The 15,363-nt window shown below is 33.0% G+C and overlaps 2 protein-coding genes and 1 long non-coding RNA gene across 4 annotated transcripts; 1 reads left to right on the top strand and 2 right to left on the bottom strand.

Annotated features, from left to right (window-relative positions):
• Positions 1 to 4,064: 4,064 nt before the first annotated feature.
• Positions 4,065 to 7,560, bottom strand: LOC120275066 (probably inactive receptor-like protein kinase At2g46850). The gene is made up of 3 exons (XM_039281555.1): positions 6,642 to 7,560; positions 5,482 to 5,550; positions 4,065 to 5,233 (listed from the first exon to the last, which is right to left on the bottom strand). The coding sequence occupies exons 1-3, from the start codon at positions 7,372 to 7,374 to the stop codon at positions 4,209 to 4,211; spliced, it is 1,827 nt and encodes a 608-aa protein (XP_039137489.1). The 5' UTR covers positions 7,375 to 7,560; the 3' UTR covers positions 4,065 to 4,208.
• Positions 7,561 to 8,411: 851 nt separating this feature from the next.
• On the bottom strand, positions 8,412 to 9,460 carry LOC120276235 (pectinesterase 2-like). Its single transcript, XM_039282957.1, has 2 exons — positions 9,211 to 9,460; positions 8,412 to 9,121 (listed from the first exon to the last, which is right to left on the bottom strand). Exons 1-2 carry the CDS (start codon positions 9,458 to 9,460, stop codon positions 8,412 to 8,414), a joined length of 960 nt encoding a protein of 319 aa, XP_039138891.1.
• A 2,719-nt stretch (positions 9,461 to 12,179) lies between these two features.
• On the top strand, positions 12,180 to 15,038 carry LOC120276497. 2 transcript variants are annotated; one of them, XR_005541258.1, is made up of 5 exons: positions 12,180 to 12,270; positions 12,366 to 12,450; positions 12,748 to 12,827; positions 13,780 to 13,931; positions 14,853 to 15,038. It is a non-coding gene; the product is annotated as an uncharacterized LOC120276497 (long non-coding RNA). The 2 variants fall into 2 exon arrangements; XR_005541257.1 differs by lacking the exon at positions 14,853 to 15,038 and having other exon boundaries at positions 13,780 to 14,126.
• Positions 15,039 to 15,363: the final 325 nt, after the last annotated feature.

Here is a 15,363-nt window from a genome sequence, read left to right as displayed (position 1 = left end):
TTGAAAAGATAGTTAAAACAGAGAAAAGAGATGGAGTAGCTGATGCTCTGGAGATGTTTTTCACTTTTTACGTCTTGATTTCTTTGTTTGTTTTATTTTTAATGAGAATTAGTATTAAAATATGATTATTATTTTTTTCACTTTTTAATGTGCTGTTGGCCATTACGCGGGGTTCAATACATGTGGTGGAATTATTATAATAATAAAATAAAACAAATGAAGTAAAATTTATTTTCAGTGAATATTCCACTAGATTATTTTTTAATAAATATTCCACTAGATTTTAAAGCTAAGATAATTGAAACAAATATTCTTATTGGAAAAGTTTATCACTTTGATTTTCATTTGCTTCCATTGAATCCATTGGAATTTTTGCTTTTCTCTACTGTTTGCATTTGCTTATCAAAACCATTACTTTCTTAATATTTAAATCATGAATTCAACACAGTATTTTCAAAAATATAATAATAATAATATTATTATTATTATTGAATTTAGACAAAATCACATAACCGTAATTTTTGAGTTTGGAAGAGATTCAAATCCTATATTTTTAATTGGGAGAATTGGTTATAAACCCCTCAAAAGTTCTATAATTACATATTTACCCTTAGAAAAAACATAATTGTATATATACCCCTGAAAAATATAGGTAATTACGGATATGCCCCTACTGTTAGATTCCGGTAATCAAACTTGATTAACTATGGTTATAACTTGGATTAAAATATACAAAAGGTCCAAAATAACTCTTGTACAACTTAAAAAAAAAAAACTTTTCAAGGGTATATATGCAATGGTATAATGGTAATTTTATATATTTATTGTTTATTAATGGATGGTTTTTTAACTAATTTGAACCCTAAGGGTATATACGCAATTATGTATATTATTCAAGGGTATGTATGTAATTAAATTTTATTCAATGGTAAATATGTAATTCCAAAATTTTTTAGGGGTACACCTGCAAAAGCCCCTTTTTAATTTAACCGGGAAATAAAATCTTACCTATATTTTTAATTGTGGTTAATATTTAAATCATGAATTCAACACAGTATTTTCAAAATTTTAATAATAATAATAATAATATTATTATTAAATTAAGACAAAATCACATAAACGTAATTTTTGAGTTTGGAAGAGATTCAAATCCTATATTTTTAGTTTAAAAGGGAAATAAAATCTTACCTATATTTTAATTGTGGTAAAAAAAAACTTTAATTTCACTGTTTAACATTGGAGGGGATTCTATGTTGAAATATAGAAAGCATAACTTCTTTAAATATTCTTTTTGTTTTATTTTTGGTATTTTTGATAGTTTACATTTCTAATATCATATTTGTATTTTTTTTAATAATATGTTATACCTTTTGATATTTTTATTTCATTTAATATATCATAAATAAAAATTGTCCTGTCTCAATGCACCACACATATAATAATAATATAACGTTATTGATATCTAAATTTATTTTAATCATTTATCTGACAAATATTCTCATAACAATTAAAGACTGTACCAAACAAAATAGAACTCGAATCCATGTATTATTAATATATAAATAAATAGTAAATAAATAAATAGAGTCTTAATCTGACGATTAATCATGATTAAGATCCAGAATCAATTTACACAAATTAAGCCACATTTGACGGTCATGATAGACAAGACTGAACGATGTACGGTGAGATTGCATTCAATGTGAAAATGATATTAAATAAAGGATGTCAAGTTACGGACAGCAAACAATAACTCCTGACCAATAGTTAGCTTACAACGCACACATGTTTGTCTTGGATAAGGATGTCTAGAATTGAATGATGTTTGAGATCGAGTAGCTGATTTGAAGTCAATTTAAGGATGTCTGTCGGATTAGGACAGGCCTTACACCTGCCACTGCCAAGCCAGTGACTTTACAGGCCGTAGAACTCTCAGACTCAGGTTAGGTTTATATATATATATATATATATTTTCTTTTTTTAACAAACCCCCAAGCAATAAAGTAAAAAACAATCAAATATAAAAATATACCGATTATAATAATTTAACTGACTTTTTAGGGATAACCCTTGTTATATAACCCTGAAAAAAAGAACTAAAGATATTTTTCACATAGGACTCTGATAGGAAACTTTGAAAATGAATTGTAATATGAGAGGTTTTAACTCAAGATCTCTCAGTTACATGCTCGGATAGTTTTCATCGGGCTAGCTCATGGTCCCTATTTTTTAATTTTTTAATTTTAATTTTTTAATATAAATATGGTTGCAAAAAAAAAAAAATGCTATTTGTTTGACATGGTTTTCATAAACATAGATGCACTGTGTCCATAAGTGATGAGTTCTTATTTGATGATTAAAATTTTCAAAAACATAAATGCTATTTTTTTTCTTTTAAATGAGAGTGAATCAATCACAACTTTATCAAAAACTGAGCCTTTGATTTTTATTTGTAATTTGTTCACAAGTTTAAAAAATAAAATTAGATTTTTTATTAATATAAATTTTTAGATTAAATTAGACTAAGCATATAAAATAGTATGAGAGCTTATTTGATTGGTTTATTTATGATGCACAATTACAACATGTAACCATGTATTAAGGTACCATATTAGAATTTATAATTTATAATTACACATCAGTAAATGTAGTAAATTCAGACTTAAATAATAACAAATTTAGTTATGTTAAGTTCATAAAAAAAATGCATTGAATAAGCCATGCATCCATTGACAATGGAAAATACAATGGCTAAAAGGCCACATGCAAACCATCATAAATTAGAGATGCAGAGAAAGGGAAAGGAGGACCCATTGGATGTGTTGTTAGTGTCCTCCTTTCTCATCATTTAAAGAGGAACACACCCTATAAAGCAAAAAGACTTGATTATTTTCAGCTTCTCACATTTTTTTACTTTTTATCATCACTGTAATAATCAGAAGGTAAAAGATTTAATTCCCATACAAAAAATGAAAAAAATTCACCTCACGTATTTGAAATAAAATAATAAAATATATATGTGTGAGGTTGCTTTGTTCACATTGTAAAGTTTCACTAGTGTTGTCAATCCACAAAGTTTGTGGATTGCCAATTTATTTACAAAACTTTTGATAGACTCCACTTGTCTTCTCCCAATCAACTTAGCTGGAACACAATGGTTTCTTCAACTCCAAATGCCGTACAAGACAAATGTTGCTTTCTTGCTTGTTGATGTGACATGCATGCATAACAATCCAATTTCAACCGGCTATGTTTGTTTTCATAAGTTTTACCTTGAGAATAAGTAGGATATTCACAATAATAATAACAATAAACTATGCTTGCAAATCTTCAAAGATCCTAATTATCAGGGACAAATGCACTGTCTTCAATGCGTGACATTGATGGACAATGAGGTGGTGTAGATCTTTTACAAGATAAAACAAATGCAAACCTTATAATTAATTAATTAATTAATTAATAGGTATAATATTTGGATTACTCCCTCTATTTTTTTTTTCTTCTGTTTTTAGTCTCTCTATTCATAAATACTCCCAAATAATCATCTACTTTTGAAAATAGTTTTATTTAATCCTTTCTACTCTAAAATAGATTAATTATTTGACTGTGTTTTTAAAAATAGAAAGACTAGATAGGAAGAAATTAAAGGTAAAGAGACTAAATTAGGTCATTTTCAAAAATAAAAAAAATTAGTGGGACGCATTACTGAGTAGATGGACCAAAAAAAAGAGAGAAAAAAGTAGATGGACCAATTCAGGTATTAAACCTAATTAATAATATAACTATCACACAAAATGGGTCACCTAATTGCCTTGGCAGTTTATATCATAATCTGAAATCATAAGTTCTAATCCGGAAATAACAAGTGGGTCACATAAAGCAAAAGAATAACAGCACCAATTCCCACTAATATACATTGCTCACCTCTCATGTGTCGCCTGACCTGGGTATCTCATGATCTGACACCAATATCAACAAAACCATCTGCAGAAACAAACCAATTGAAAAGTTCAAAGAAAACAAAACAAAACACTTGCTGTTATCACATTAGTGTGGACCCAATGTATGCAAAGGAGGCATTCATTTAAGTTAAAGCAACCATATCCATACAAGAACTGAGCCATTCTACAGTCAAAGCAAAGGATTACTTACCTCTATTACATTATCTTTAAAACGAGGGAATTCTGCTTTTTTTTTTTTTTGACCCATTAAGGAGCATGTAAAGAGTCTGGGGACATTGAAATCATCTGCAGAAGACTTGAGTTTGAGAATGTTTCTTCCAATGAAGGCCGCATTCTGCTGCTGCTGCCGGGAAATCCATTGAGAATGTTCATGAGTTCCTTTGCAATTCCAACAATACAAACACCTTCGTTCTCTCTGCTCGATAAGCATTTAAGAGCAAGGCATGCCATTGTTTCAATTTGTTCACGTTGAACTGGGAGTTCTTCAGCGTATCCAAGACATGGATCGACAATTTCACGGAACTTCCTGTCTTCTATTTTAGGCAAGACAATTCCCAACATGTCTCCGCATTTAGAGCCAACAACAAGCTCCAGGAGAATCAAACCAAAGTTAGCAATAACATTTGCATCGGAAGAGGCTCCAACGGAGGATAGGAACTTAAAGCTAGCGACTTTAACTGAGTAGTTGATTTCCACAAAGATGTCATGAGAATTGAGATCTTGAATGTAGATAGGAGGAGAGATCTCATATTGAAGATAAGCGACAGCACTTGCAATCTCAGTCGCAATGCTGATTCTATTGTACCAGTTAAGGCCATTTCCTTTCCCTTGCTGCAGGAGCTCTTCCAAAGTCCTGCTTGAGAAGAACTCATGAACCAGCAGGAGTGTGTAACCTGAACCAATGGAGCATCCGATAATTTGGGCAATGTTCCTGTGAGAGATTTGAGACAAGAGTTCAATTCTCTCCAGGACTTGCCTCAGGTTTTGTTGAGTCTCACATCTTACTTTCTGGACAGCCACAAGCGACCCATCATCAAGAACTCCAGTATAAACTGTTCCATCAACGGCAGCTACTACCTTGAGATCTTCAAAACCCTTCGTGGCTTCTTTAAGTTCTTCATAAGTGAATAGCCGAGTCCTGCATGCGTTGCCAAGGATCTTTGGTAGACAGGCTGGGTCAAGATCCCACCTCTTTCCCTTAGAAGATTGTCTTAGTACAAACCACAGAAATGCAACCGTTGCGGTAAGAAGCAATCCGCAGCCAAGTACCACTAACATATCAAGCAAAAAACATAAAAGAAAAACTTAATAAAAAAACAAAACAAGATGACAACTTAGAATATGCAAATGTTTGGAACCTAAATCAAATCATTCATCCTCAACAGTCCAGTGTATATAAAAGCATGAAAACAAATCCTGCAGTGCACTTAAGATAAAGGTCATAAAGTAAACAGAGGCAAAACAAGTATCCTACATATTTCAAGAAAGAGAGCATCATGTTAAAGACTAAAATTTATACCAGCAAGAATAGTAACTAATTTCCTGCTATGCTTTCCCTTGCAGCCATCTCTGCCATCACTGTTGGAAGCTGTAAATTTAAGATCAGAGTAAGCTGCCTTCCACAATTCAAAATAATTCTTAACAATCTATTCTTTATAAACTAGATTACAGAAATGTAAATCTGCACAAAGGCTTTGAGGGAATTATTCCAAACATCAAAGACTTAAAAAGTACAGATAAAAGGTAATCCAAGGCACCAAGAGAGGTATCACTCAAAAAGACATGATGAAGCATAAAGCACAGGGAAATTGTTTAATATACAAGAAGATTGATACAGTAGTGACCAAAGGAAAAAAGTGCAGGGATTGATACAAATGATACCAGTGAAGGTTTGTGTCTATGCTTGAGCAGAAGTTTGATACAAATGGTCTGAAGTTTGTTTCTTGCTGACTTGCCATTAATAATTGCATGAAACACTATAAATTTCTTAATTCTTCATTTAAGATAATACCTCACTTTATGCATAGGATTGCTGCAATTACTGTAAACAGTTTCATGATCTTTCCATATGAGCATTCACACACTTTTGTCCTGCAACTTATTTTGATGAAAAACCAATAGACAGTAACTTGCAAACCTGATGTTTGCAAAGACCGGTTTTTGTATACAGATATTAATTATCACTTACAACATGTGTATCTTTCAGTGAACCCATGTTTATCTCCTCCAAGGAGAAAAACACCACCACTTAATTCCTCAACTAAGCATTCTCATAAAAAAAAAAGAACTACTTTCCAACATTCATACATTCACATTTTGTATTTATTTATAAACCATTTATCATTCCATGAAGCAGTCAACCATAAATTTCACGCCTTCAACCAAAAAGAGAGGAAGAGAGATAGAGAGAATGTCATCAGCTACAACAAAAGCAATCCCCTTTTCCAATCCACATCTGTAAGAGTTATAATTTCAACTAAAAATCATAGTTTCCTCAAATCTAATGATAAAACAGCAAACCAAAACATTATCAAGAAACAATGACAGAATAAAAATCTAAAACTAATCATCAAAAGGAAGAACAGAATGCACTTCTAAATCCAAAAAACTTTGCATGAAGATAGGTGTAAAAGATAAAGATCCCATGCAAACATAACATCAAAGAAGAAGTCTACTTACATTTGGAGCAGCCAGTGCCGTGTTTGAATCCATCTCCAACCATCCCGGCGTTGCAGCTACAGCGAACCCCACCAGGAACCGCAGTAGCATTGACCACTGTCGCCCCCACCGAGCAAACCTCTCCGTCCGAATAACCTCTCGGCACCGCCCACTCAACCTCAATCCCGCGCTGCGCCGCCTGTCCTCGGCCAACAACCCAGCTCGAAAACCCTCGACACCCAAACTCCGAGAAAACCCCAAATCCATCCCCAGTCTTCCAAACACTCCCATCGGACAAGGGATAGCAACACCCAAAGCTAGTCCCATTCCGCTCGCACCGGCCACCATTGATCTCCTCGCAACCCGTCTTGCAGACAGACGAATCCTCGCAGTCGTAGAGTCGTAGGACGTTGTAGGCGGTGATCGCAAAGAAAGAGCTCCGGGAGAAGACGGCGGACGCGTCGAGATCGGAATACCAGCGATCGCAAGAAGAGGAAGATGAATTCGAGGAGTAATCAAGGAGAAGAGTACCTGAAGGTCGGAAATCGATGACGCGGAGGAGAGCGGAGGCGAGGGAGAGGAAAGGCGAGGTGGAGTTAGGGGGGCAGGAAAGGAGGAAGGCGTCGATGGGAGGGCCACAAGAGGCGTTAAGGTGGAAAGGGGAGGGGATCTGGAGGTCGGCGCAGAGGTCGGAGCAAGGAGAGGAGAGGGGGATTGAGAAGAGGAGGAAGAGATGGAGGAGAAGAGACGCCATTGGAGAAGGAGGAGAAGGTCATTGATGGAGAGGAGAAGACGAGGATTTGAAGAGAAGGAGAGGGCCGGGGTGCAGGAGTACATGGGAGTGAGGGAAGGGGGGAGAAGACGAGGCCTGGATGCGCGCGAACGAGGCAAGGGCATGTCGGGAAACTGAAATTTTTTATAATTTCAGGGGCTTTTTTAAGTTTTTCCAACCCCGGTTTCGAATCCTCCCGGTAACAAAGTAGTGATAACAAGCCCTAACATGGGCTCGGCTTTGTAACTTGTGCCCCGCGTCCCAGGTAAGGGTGTAGGATTGGATGTTCACTTTCTGATTTTGTGCACGTCTATGACTCTTGTGGCTTGTCCACTTTGTTAAAATTGTATATATACACCATTACAAAGATAGTGAAATGTTATGAAAATAGTGAATAAGCAGATCCATGAACCCATTTTTGAGTCGATAATACTATATAATATTGTGTATAGGATGCCAGACTCTTCTTCTCCGTAATTGCATGTCAAGAGAATTTTTTAACTTTGTTTGGTTTCTAAAATATTTTTTAGGAGTGTATATAATAGCACTTTAATCGTCATATTTGATGCCTGACCGAGTAAATAAATTTTTACGGGTCATTAAGTCACTGAGATGCATCTGCATATTTCTTGACACCCCCTTTTCATTTCTGTGAAAAAAAAAACAATAATAATAAAACAAGACTTCCTATTCTGGTTTTTTTTTTTGGGAAGGTGTTTGTATTTTTATATTTACCCCTTTAGTATGTAAAATTTCATATAATGTGCAAACACACCCAATATATAATTATTGGTCATGAACTAACATTTCACTTCGGTCTACGAACTCGTATTTATGAATTAAAACCAAGCCTTGAGAAAACAAACGAGTTTTATTTATTTTGGAAAGCAAACCAACTGAACTAACATAACAAATGACGGACAATACTGACACTACTAATAATAGACACCAAACTAACTATTGTTCTAAGACTGACTCTGATTTATTTAAGATGAGACAATGAACACTAGTAATATATATTAAGTGCACGTCATATCCTTCAGGAAGCCTGGGGTGAATGGAACACCTGTTGCAGGAAGCCATTGATCTCCATTGATGAAGTTTGTCACCGTAAATTGCAATACATCATTTGCAGTCACCTCCTTTTTGCGCCCAGGCCAGTTCACACGATTTCCAATGTATGATCCTGGACCTCCATTGCCAAATTCCTCATAATCCAAAGTATTGAAATAACCTGGTTGTCCAGGCCACTGAAGCCAGCCAGCTGGATCAATCACATTGCTAATGCATGACTGCATGACAATTGTTCTGGAGAACTGCTTCCATGGTCTTCCAAGATAACACGGTACTGATCCTGGCACAAAACCATTGTCTGCAATTATTTGGCAATCATGGACAACAATGGCAGTCTTCAAGTTTGGATCTGTCCGTCCTTGAGCCGTCATCGTATTGGTTTGCTCACCAACCGGTTGACGAAACTTGATGTTGCATTTCTGTAAGATCATTGCAGCATCTCCAAAGATGAAATCAATAGTTCCACTTATGTCGCATTCTCTGAAGAACTGTCTGTTACCGTTCACATACAATGTGTCTTGGTGACCGATGAATTCACAGAGATAAAACACAGATTTGTCACCCTTGCTATACAGAGCCACAGCTTGATCATTCGCCGGGTCTGATGTGTTCTCGAAAGTAATGTCCTTAACAAAGAAGTTATCTCCCAATAGAACTGACCAAAATAAACACATGCATGAAACAACAAATCAAAGATATGAAAAGGAAATCAAATCCAAGAATGTGAAAAACAGAAACTATTACCTACTGCACCAGACACTGATATATTGAAACCACCATTTTTGTTTCGACTGCTACGAAAGATAGTCTTGCCCTTGCCATCACCGAGAAGAGTGATATTAGAGTTATTGATAGTCACATTTTCGTCATAAACACCAGCCTTGATCTGTATGATGTAGGTTCCTTGATGATTGATGGGAATATTTTTCACAGCATCAGCAAGAGTGGTGTATTGCCCATCTCCTTGTTTGGAGACAACAACATTGGCTGCCATTTTTCACAGGAACAATTTTGTTGGAATTGTTGGAGTTGTTGGAATTCTTGGATAGCTTTGATTGAGTTCTGCATGAATATCAATGCCATATTTATAGATGGTGAATCTCTTCTTTCTATCCCACAGCAATTTTAAACATACCAAATTTAGTTTTATTTTATTTTATTGTGTTCCTTATCATGCATGATTCCCATGTTTGGTATTGTTACCATTGTATTCAAATCTCCTTATTTACATCTTGATGTTTGTTTGATAAAAGAAGTATATATACTTAATAAAATTAAATTTGTCTTAGTTTTTTATTGGTAAGACTGTGAAGTCAAAACTTAGAAATAAATCAATTGACAACTTAATAATAGTGATCATCCGCCTTTACTAAGTAATATTTGCATGCATAATGTATCCAAATTTAGCAAGTTTGTATATGGAAATTAACTAATATAACATTGGATTTCGTTTGGTAACAATACTATGATATGAATGGTAATAAAAGAAACTATCATAATGATATTAATTGTTTGGATAAATTTAGAAATATATCAATTGACAACTTAATTATATTGATCATCCGTGTTTACAAAGTTATATTTGCATGCATAATATATCCAAATTTATCAAGTTTGTATATTGAAATTGACTAATATAACATTGGATTTCGTTTGGTAACAATACTATGATATGAATGGTAATAAAAGAAACTATCATAATGATATTAATTGTTTGGATAAATTTAGAAATAAATCAATTGACAACTTACTTATATTGATTATCCACGTGTATATTTGCATGCATGCATAATGTATCCAAATTTATCAAGTTTGTAAATTAAAATTTACTAATATAGCATTGGATTTCGTTTGATGGCAATACTATTCTATGAATGGTAAAAAAGGAAACTACCATAATAGTTTTAATTGTTTGGATAATAAAGTAACATTTTGACGAGATTTCAATTTAAAAATGTGTAGTAATACAATAAACAAGTACATTGCATTAATAGGTAATAAATTTATAACTATTAATAGCCACAATTTAACATTAATATACAAAGATATTATATATTTTTTTTTTTTTTGAAAAAGTGGATAAACCATTTCAATATATTATACCTTATATAGAATTCATATTTGTAAATTAAAATTTACATATAAAACATATGGTTTTATGTGACTGAAATTTGGTCCTTTTGGACTAGAATTACAAATCCAAATTTATCTAATTTATAATTGGCATATGCATGTTTTTTTTTTTAATAAGGTGGATAATAAACCACTAATTTATTAAAAAACATGTTTTTTTTTTAAATTTACTTTTTAGTATCAAAATTATGGTATAAATAATAAAAATAAAATAAAATTACTAATAAATCAGCCAAAAAGATATATTTTGGTGAGAGAGTAACGTTAGTATTATTCTCAAAAGTTATACTCTTAAGCTTAAATCCGACCTTCACATGATAATAAAATATTTTTATATAATATCATAAACATAGTAAAATTTTCAGATTAACATCATACTATTTTTATTTATGAATATAAATATTAAATTTGTAAACTTTATCTTATTTTATATTTTTGAGATATATATATCTATTAATATATACTCTAAAAGATTTTCCTTAATAGGGCTAATTATATTAAAAGATTTTCCTTACTAGAACTATGGGGGATCTAATGGTTGATATTTATTTTAACAAGTTTTGTAGGATTCTTACACTACAATGTTAAAAAGAAAAAAAAAAAATACCAATAAGCGGCTGTAAAAATAATTTCATGTATAATTATAATTTATAGTATTAATTTGCTTAAATTAATATGATATAGGTATCCTTTTCAAAAAAATATGATATATGTATATATATACATGTATTATGATTTATTTGTTTTCTATTTAAATATTTGATGGAATGCTTATTATGTCATGCATTAGATTTATACTAGAAAGTTATATGGTCATATAATAATATATTATATAGACATGATGGTTTTTGGATCTTTATTATTAAGAATCCGAATCTGTGTCCATATATATATATAGCTCTTCGGCATGATAGTTCTCGGATCTTCATTGTTAAAAACCCGGATACATTTTCATACATATTTAACTGTTTTTAAATATATACTTTAGATATCATGTTTTTTGGGTCTTCATTATTAAGAATCCAAATCCATTTCCATATATATATATATATATATATATAGTTATTAGGGCATAATAGTTTTCGAATCTTCTCATTGTTAAGAATCCAAATCCGTTTTCACGTTTATTTAACTATCTTTTTTTTTTGAAATAAAGTGGATAAACTACAAATTTATTGGAAAAACCAGAACAACAAACAACGAACAAATAACACGAGTAAACTAACAATAAAAAAAAACAAAATAAATATATTTAACTACTATTAATATATTTTTTAGACATAATGGTTCTTGGATCTTCATTACTAAGAATCCGAATCCATTTACATTATATATATAGCCGTTAGGCATAACGGGTCTCGGATCTTCATTGTCAAGTTCCAGATCCGTTTACGTGTATGTATATATAACCGTTAGCTCTTTCCATTTAAGTTCTATTAATAGTCTGTCAGGCAATCGGATTTCGGATCCTGAAAACCAATTCAAATCCGCGAAGTAATTATACCCGGATCCGCTAGCTCACTATTTAAGCAACCATTCTCTTCGCTTCTTCTCAACTCTTTCTTCTCCCCTCTCTTCCCGCTCCTCTCTCGCTTCTCTTCTCGTTGAAACCCTTTCCTCCAATGTCACCATCGCGGGAGCTCGATCGAAGATCCATGGCCAGCTTCAGAGGTTCTATGCTTCTCTCCATACCTTTTGATTTCTCTGTTGTTTTCTGATGCCTTTTTGACGATCTTCACTGGTTCTTGTGTGTCAATGGCGTCCAGGAGGGAGGGAGGCCTGTGACTAGCTGGTTGGAGGTTGATTCTCAGTGGAAATAATGGAAAGATCAAAGCTGATGAGATGCATTTGGTTATCTTCAAATTTAAAATTATTTTTTTTCTACTGTTTTATCTCGAACACATTTGCATTGAAGGGGTTTTTTTTTTAAAAAAAAAAAAAAATCATTTTGTGCTTTAATTAGATCAAACATTGCTGTTTATTTTTCAAGTAATTGAAGGCATGTAAGAAATTTGTGTGCCTCATACACAAGCAATCATGTGTCCATTTATCTCTCTCTCTATAAATGTTTGATTTTTTTTAGGATTCAGCTCTCCATTGTTGGTGAAAAGGCTTTTGTTGTTTTCTAATCTTGTTCAATATGTTCAGGAATGAGGTGATGACTCACGAAAGCTCAAGGATTGTGTTAATATGTACCTTTTGAAAGTTGCTCCAAATCTTGAATTTCTGTAGGTTAAATCATTTAATTAGTATTTGATTTTAATTGTTAATTGTTGTTATTTATTCTCTGTCTTGCTTATTCCTTTTTGTTTTCATTACTTTGCGGTATAAGGGGAAATCCCCTTCCTTTGTTAGTGAGGTGTCAAAATATATATTATACATTTGTCGGATCATATGACATCCATTTTGGGGAAGTATAGTGAAATTTGTGGTAATAGTTGCCTTGGCTTGGCTTAAGCTTGATTTTAGATGCAGTGGATTGTCTTTGTCCTCCTTTCAGGGCTTTTTTACCCAGTCCACTTTTCCCACCTTGTAGAGATAAGAAGACTGTTAACTATAAACTACTGGGAGGACTTCTTCAAACAATTGAGAAACTATTGCTGGGTCTCTCAAACTGTTTCCAGATGTTTTAGAATTGATACCACAAATGTATCTCTATGTACTATGATTTTGCCTCAAATTCTCTATTCCATGGGTCCTAGTGCACAGATTATTGATGTGGAGTTAGTTGTGACTGATGATTCTAAAGATGTCGATGTTTTGACTACTGGAAGTAGTGATACTTCAGTTATTTCTCTATCACCTAAACAGTTGAGTTTATAAACTCATTCTTCCCCTGTTTTACTTATCTTTACATGGGACGTTTTGCTTGGTCTCATGACAAAGGAAAACCATAATTAAGTCAGTTCATCTTGGTGTTATAACCTTTGGGTTGTGTTTCTTATTCAATTTCAATCTTGGCAAATGTGTGATTAATGTTTGGTGATAATTTTGCTCATCAAGCAGGTTGCAGGGCATATTCTCTTCAATCTTTGTCTTTCTAACTTGGCACTTTGAACTTCCTCTTCTGATTTTATTAAACATTTAAGCCAATCTTCAGATATTGGAACATCACTTGTGATGGAAGCTACGTGTCATCTCTCTATTAATAATCCGCTTCACGTACTTGTTTCTGTGTAGGTTAATCTAATTAATAAGAGGATAGATACCAGTTCAATCTAGGCCATTGTTACGCCAGCATGTCATCCTCTTCATGTGCCTTATTGGAATCTTCTGTTCCTTTCGATTCTCTTGACGAGCAATGCATTTAGGAAGTGGTCAATAATGATGAGGTATGGCTTGTTTACCTGTACTTTAAGTATTGCCCACCAAGTATTCAGACTTGAATGGTTGAATATATTGTCTTTGTTATCTTGGTTCCATTTGTTAACACTGCATTTATGTCTAATAAAAAATTCATACTAATACTAGTCTGCAAATGTACGAGGCATTGTTTCCCATATGCTTGTGCATGTGCAGTTGCGCATGGGTGTTCAATGCTTCTGCCTGCTATGAGAAACTCTTTATGATTTTTATGAATTTCTTGAATCACGTGTTAATTGAACTTCTTATGAGAAAGTATTAATTGAACTTCTTGAACTTAAAATGTTTTCTCTGGGATTAAACTCATTTAGATTTTGTGCAAGATTTATAATGTTATATTATTGAATTATTTTGGCCTAAATTTTCCTTGATTAAATCTTTTTAGCAGTGAATGAGTTATTATTTTATAGGGAGTTCTTAGATTATTTTGCTTTATCATATTAATATTTCATTATGTTAGATGGAGTTCTCGTATAATTATACCTAATATCATGTTTATTATAAGTGAAGTATGTTATTTGTTTATCCATGTAACCATTTCTTGTTAGAGGGTGCCTCATTGTGAAGTCTTAACAGAATTCTTTTAGTTGCCCATTTCAGTTTGATCATGCTTGCAATTAGAGATGATCTGTTGCTCTCTTCACTATCTAATGCCATTTTATTGAAATTAATCAATTGAAACTGGTTGTTGCTCCTTGAACTTACTATTGTTGTTTTCTTTAAGTCAATGATTGATACGTATCGACTTTGCAAAGGTTCTTCTTGAAATGTGTTTCTTGTCATTTAAGATCATGTTCAAATTGTCTCATTATCTTATTGTGATTAGATTTTATCTTGTTATGGTAATTATTTAGTGTCATCTAAATAATTTTATTGGAGTTTGGATGCAGTATTTTAAGCCCCTTGGTTGCTTGATTAACAAAATGGCCGAGGTTAGTCTACCAAGCTGGTCCGATCGAATTCAATTAATGAACTGCCTTTGCTCTTTCATTCTTCTTGAAATCCTGTATAGCTCAAGTAATATTTTCTTTGCTCTGAGGAGCTTTTTTGTTGTGTTCGAATCTTCTTAGGCTGTTAACTGCAACTGCAATTTCTTTTCACTCAAAATTTTGAATTGTTTATGAGTTGCTGTGGATAGTAGTATTTGTTTGTTTATGTGGAGAGATCAGCACAAATAACCTTAGATTGTAGATCAAACTTCACATCCTTTGTGGGATATTTCATTTTCCTTATATCCAAGTTCATCTTCACTTAGAGATGTGACATGTCTCAGATCCTTTTTACTCAGGTCTCATATCCTTTTTACTCACAGTGCATGTTACTTTACTTCTTAGTTCCCATTTGTTGCTTGGTATGTTTCCCTTAATGTTCAACTGATGTTTAGGTTTTTTGCATCACCTC

This window comes from Dioscorea cayenensis, chromosome 14 (assembly GCF_009730915.1).
Source record: "Dioscorea cayenensis subsp. rotundata cultivar TDr96_F1 chromosome 14, TDr96_F1_v2_PseudoChromosome.rev07_lg8_w22 25.fasta, whole genome shotgun sequence".
NCBI lineage: Eukaryota > Viridiplantae > Streptophyta > Magnoliopsida > Dioscoreales > Dioscoreaceae > Dioscorea > Dioscorea cayenensis.
This window is presented reverse-complemented; position numbering and strand designations above follow the sequence as displayed.

Coding starts and splice junctions, on each gene's coding strand:
- LOC120275066 (XM_039281555.1), bottom strand. CDS start 7,374: ATGGCGTCTCTTCTCCTCCATCTCTTCCTCCTCTTCTCAATCCCCCTC. Junction 5,551..6,641: donor CGGCACTGGCTGCTCCAAAT/GTAAGTAGACTT, acceptor TTAAATTTACAG/CTTCCAACAGTGATGGCAGA. Junction 5,234..5,481: donor ATTAGTTACTATTCTTGCTG/GTATAAATTTTA, acceptor TTGATATGTTAG/TGGTACTTGGCTGCGGATTG.
- LOC120276235 (XM_039282957.1), bottom strand. CDS start 9,460: ATGGCAGCCAATGTTGTTGTCTCCAAACAAGGAGATGGGCAATACACC. Junction 9,122..9,210: donor ATCAGTGTCTGGTGCAGTAG/GTAATAGTTTCT, acceptor TATTTTGGTCAG/TTCTATTGGGAGATAACTTC.